The sequence below is a fragment of the Olea europaea genome, unplaced genomic scaffold, assembly GCF_002742605.1.
Source record: "Olea europaea var. sylvestris unplaced genomic scaffold, O_europaea_v1 scaffold1618, whole genome shotgun sequence".
Classification (NCBI taxonomy): domain Eukaryota; kingdom Viridiplantae; phylum Streptophyta; class Magnoliopsida; order Lamiales; family Oleaceae; genus Olea; species Olea europaea.
Genome location: NW_019233817.1, coordinates 102806 through 108043, shown reverse-complemented (window position 1 = coordinate 108043; position 5238 = coordinate 102806). Strand labels below are relative to the sequence as shown.

At 49.5% G+C, this 5238-nt stretch overlaps 1 protein-coding gene across 1 annotated transcript; it reads left to right on the top strand.

Annotated features, from left to right (window-relative positions):
• Positions 1-337: 337 nt before the first annotated feature.
• On the top strand, positions 338-2179 carry LOC111377175. The gene is made up of 5 exons (XM_023000230.1): positions 338-832; positions 944-1129; positions 1214-1291; positions 1412-1487; positions 1674-2179. The coding sequence occupies exons 1-5, from the start codon at positions 338-340 to the stop codon at positions 2177-2179; spliced, it is 1341 nt and encodes a 446-aa protein (XP_022855998.1).
• Positions 2180-5238: the final 3059 nt, after the last annotated feature.

Sequence of the window (5238 nt, the reverse complement as noted above, 5' to 3'; positions counted from 1 at the left end):
AAAAATCGAAGGAGGTGCAAAGTCTTACCGGACGAGTAGCGGCACTTAGCCTCTTTGTGTCCAAAGCTACGGACAAATGCCTTCCCTTTTTCAAAGTACTGAAGGCTGGGAAGAAATTCCAGTGGACTGAGGAATGTGAAGAGGCTTTCCAATGCTTGAAAAGGCACTTGGGGCAAGCCCCCCTCCTTTCCAAACCTAAGCCCCGTGATATCCTACAACTATATTTGGCCGTCTCCAATGAGGCCATCAGCTCGGTTCTAATACGGTAAAAACTACCCAACTCCCCGTGTACTACACAAGTAAAGCGCTCCTATCGTCGAAAACCCGTTACCCCGATATGGAGAAACTCGCTTTGGCTTTGATCACGGCCTCTAGGAAATTGAGACCCGACTTCCAAGCTCACACCGTTCATGTACTGACAAATTTTCCCCTGAGGCAGGTACTCCAAAAGCCTGACACCTCAGGAAGGTTATTGAAATGGGCGGTAGAACTCAGTGAATTTGACCTTGTATTCAAGACTAGGGCAGCCATAAAAGGGCAAGCCTTAGCTAACTTTGTGGCTGAATTCGCCAACCTACCCGAGGTGGACGAAATCATGGAACCTATCGAACCCCCCACGTGGAATCTTTTCATTGATGGGTCAGCTGGGGATGTTGGCTCCGGTGCTGGGGTTGTTCTCATTAGCCCTGAAGGTCACAAGCTCACCTCGGTGGTGAGGTTCAGATTCAAAGCTACCAATAACGCAGCAGAGTATGAGGCACTTCTTGCAGGCCTCAGACTGGCCATCGAAATGCAAGTAAAGAGGCTGCTCATCAGTAGTAACTCCCAACTGGTTGTTAGCTAAGTCAATGGTAACTTCTCAGTCAAAGATAAAACGATGGCCTCCTACCTAAAAATGGTGATGAATCTCATCCCATCCTTCGAAAAGTTTGAGTTGATCCAGATCCCTCACATCGAAAATGCACATGTTGATGCACTATCAAAGCTAGCTAGCAGCAAGGACTCAGAGCTACTCACAGTAGTACCTATTGAGCATCTCCTCCTACTTTCAATCGAGGCCCCAACAGTAACGTGGGTCGCTGGGACTCCCGCTTGGATGCAACCAATCGTAGCATACCTCAAAGACCAGGCACTGCCAACTGACAAGAATGAGGCTTACAAGCTAAGAAGGAGGTCAGCCCACTTCCTTTTCATTGATGACATTCTCTACAAGAGAAGCTTCTCCTCCCCACTCCTACAGTACGTCGGAGGAGAAGAGGCTACCTACATATTGAGGGAAGTCCACGAGGGCGTATGCGGTAACCACTCCGGAGGGCTATCTCTGGCACAGAAAATATTGAGGCAGGGGTACTACTAGCCCACACTAAAGCGGGACGCCCTCGAGTTTGTACGAAAATGCGATAAATGCCAGCGCTTCTCTCCGGTGCAGCGACAACCATCGCAGGAGCTGACCACCGTCTCTAGCCCTTGGCCTTTCTCAAAATGGGGTATGGACCTCATAAGTCCCCTACCTAAGGGTAGAGGAGGGGCAAGTTTTGCAATTGTGGCTATTGATTACTTTACGAAGTGGGTCGAAGCCAAACCACTGGCAAAAATCACTGAAGCCAACACCTCCAAGTTCTTATGGAAAAATATTATTTGCCGGTTCGGGATTCCCCACTCAATCATCTCAGACAATGACAGACAGTTTGACAACAAGAAGGTTAAAGAATTATGTGAAGAGCTCGGCATAAAGAAACACTTCTCCACACCTCACCACCCACAAGCAAACGGCCAAGTCGAGGCCGTGAACAAGACGATTAAGCACGTCTTGAAAAGGAACCTGGATGTATCAAAAGGGGCCTGGGTTGATGAGCTGCCCCAAGTCCTTTGCGTGATCCAAACCACCACAAGGACCCCAACAGGAGAAACACCCTTCCTCATGGCATTCGTAACTGAGGCTATGAGCCCCGTGGAAGTCGGACTTCCATCCCCAAGACGTCTACACTTCAGTGAGATAACTAACGACGAGCTCCGGGGGCTCGACCTCGACTACATTGAAGAAAGAAAAGATGACTCCCAAGTGAAGCTCGGCACATATCAGAGAAAGATGACAAGGTATTTCAACTCGAAAGTCAAGAAGAGGTTATTCCGAATCAACGACATTGTACTTAGGAGGGTCTTCGTTTCCTCAAAATAACCTGGTTCCGGTTCCCTTGGCCCAAACTGGGAAGGTCCATACAAAATCAGAGAAGAAGTCCAACCTGGGACTTACTGGATTGAAGACATGAACGGCAAGGCACAACCCCGACCATGGAACATTGAACACCTCAGAATCTACTACCAATAAATGTACTATCTTGCTGGACGACCTTTCCCAGCCCTTGTAACATTTCTACGGTTCAATAAAATTTAGTGATTAAATTAACGTGTTGAACTACCTCGTCACCTCGGAGGAGAGGCTCGCGTCCCACCTCTGGGCCACCTCGCTGGAACTCCGGGGCTCTAGCACATACCTCCCTTTGGCCAAAATAAACAAAACGCCAAGGGGAGAAGCCTCAACATGGCTGCACCACCCACCGTGGCTGGGATGCGTTGTCACCCCGGAGGAGAGGCTCGTGCCCTACCTCTGGGCCACCTCGCTGGAACTCCGAGACTCTAGCACATGCCTCCCTTTGGCCAAAATAAACAAAACGCCAAGGCGAGAAGTCTCAACATGGTTGCACCACCCACCGTAGCTGGGATGCGTCGTCACCTCGGATGAGAGGCTCGCGCCCACCTCTGGACCACCTTGATTGAACTCCGAGGCTATAGCACGTGCCTTCCTTTGGCTGGACTAAATGCCAAGGGAAGAAGCCACCTCACGTGTAATAAGTCCGAGGCTCAAAAAGTTATTTTGCTTATGTCCGAGGTTCATTTACTTAAGTCCGAGGCTCAAACAGTTGTTTAAAGTTCATTTGCTTAAGTAAAGTTCATTCGCTTATGTCCGAGGTTCATTTGCTTAAGTCCGAGGCTCAAACAGTTCATTTGCTTAAGTAAAGTTCATTCGCTTATGTCCGAGGTTCATTTGCTTAAGTCCGAGGCTCAAACAGTTTGTGTTTGCTTAAGTAAAGTTATTTTGCTTAAGTCCGAGATTCAAACAGTTGTTTAAAGTTCATTTGCTTAAACGAGGCGCGTACACTTGATAAAGAAACAACAATGAATGAAACAGGCATTTTATTGATCTTCAATAAGGATTACATAAGTGGGCCTCAGGCCATTACATTCAAAAAAAAACTAAAAAGAAAACTAATCTAAGCTTGGGTAGATGGGGGAGGTGCTTCAGTACTTGGGGCTTCGGCAGCTTGAGCATCGGCATTTGTCTCCCCTACCTCAGCTGCTTCATTACCCTGCACCTCCTCAGCAGGGGTCTGATGTACCTCATCCACGAATTCAAACCTGAGTTGAATCAGATCCAAATTGGGATACATTTCCTCTGCCTGCTCCATCACCTCAACATAGGCAAAGTTTCTCCAGTAAGCACTGAAGCTTTTATACTCCTCTGTGTTATGGAAGTTGGCAACGTACTCCTGCACCGCCTCTTTCCTCGCCTGTTAAGCCTCCTCTCTGGCGTGGGATGCATCATCCACATACCACTTGATTTGGGTTTCCAAGAAATGATAAGCTTCCTGGGCACCCACCAAAGAGAGATTAGCCTTCTCCAGGGCCTCAGCAGTCACTTTCTGGTGCCCATTGGAGACCTCCACCTTCTTTGTTAGGGAGGCCACCTCACACTGTGACTCATGAACTTCCTTCTTCAAAGCCTCAATCTGGGCCAAGGCAAACTCAAGCTTGGCCATTTCTTCAAGTTTTTGGGCCCTGGCTTCCTCCGCCTCGGCCCTAGCCGCCTTAACCTCCTCTACAAGGGAGGCCGTCTTCTCCTCTGAAGATCTGGTCCTTAATTGAAAATCACTTAGGGCCTTCCGGCATTCAAGAGCGAGGCCAAAAGTTCTGATGCTTTGGCTCACCAACGCTCTCGTCAGGTCGGTTGCATCGCAGGAGGAGCCATGCAGCTACCACCTGTCAGTCCAGAACCGGTAAAAGTTCTCAGTGGCGCTTCGAATCTCCTTTGAAAGAGCTTCCACCAAGGCTGGGGCCAAGGTCTCCTCCCTTCCAGTTAGAAGCTTGGAGACTTCCCCTTTTCCCGAGCAGGCTTTTGTTTAGCTGCCTCCTCCTTGGCAGCCTCAGCAGCTCTCCTCGCTGCCTCCTCCCTAGCCTCCTCAGCTTCAGCCTCCCTGACCATTTCTATCTTGATGGCTTTGGAGGCAGATGCGAACAGCTTCAGCTCGCCTGTGGATTTGGCCTCATGAGACATTGATGTCCCAAATTTCCCGGACGAGCTGGTAACGTGCACCAGCTTCCTCCTCTTCACCTCCTCTGGGACCTTCTCTTTGCCCCGAGGCTCTTTTGACCTCTCCTGCCTTTGGGAAGCTCCTTCTTCAGGAGCCTTTGGAGTGCTGTCCTTGGAAAGGCATTCCACCTTGCCTCGGACCTCCTTGGCCCCACTAGACACCGGCTTCAAGGCCCTAGCCTTGGCAGTGGTGGTGGCCTTTAGAATCGTGGCCATATCTGGAGCTGGGTACTCCTTCCTCTTGAATTTATCTGCAAAAGAACGTCAAGTCAGCACATCAGTATCTAATCAAAAGGACAAGGAAATTTACAACTGTGGGAGCCTCGTACCTCTGGATGCCATCAATCCAAAATCCAGGAAATAGCGACTCCTGTCAATCAGATGGTCAAAATGCCAGAGCTTCAGAGGCCTCTTGTAGATGTCCTCTATCACTTCGAACTCCTCCTTGCTGAGCTTGAACCTCGTACTACAATCTGCAATGGAAGCCCCAACAGTTAGAAATTTTCTAAGTGTTCAATTTAGAAGTACAAGCAGGAGCTGGGAGACTCACGAGCTTCGTAGTACTGGGTCGGCACTGTGCAAGAAAGGGCCTTGTCCCCCTCCACTGCCTGTCATTTTCCCCGCACCCAGAACCAGGACTCCTTCCACCCCTTAATGGAGGAAGGCAGTCCCACCACAAAGGGTGCGTGAGCCCCCTAAGGTGTAATATAATAGCACCCCCTAGACTTCTTCCCTATGATCCGGGGTTGGAAAAGAGTCATGAATACATGGAGAGGCATGTCCTCCCTAAGTGACACCTCCTTCCACAGGAAGTATGAGCCGACCAACTGGCTCCACCCATTTGGCAGAACCTGGGTCTGCGACAACAT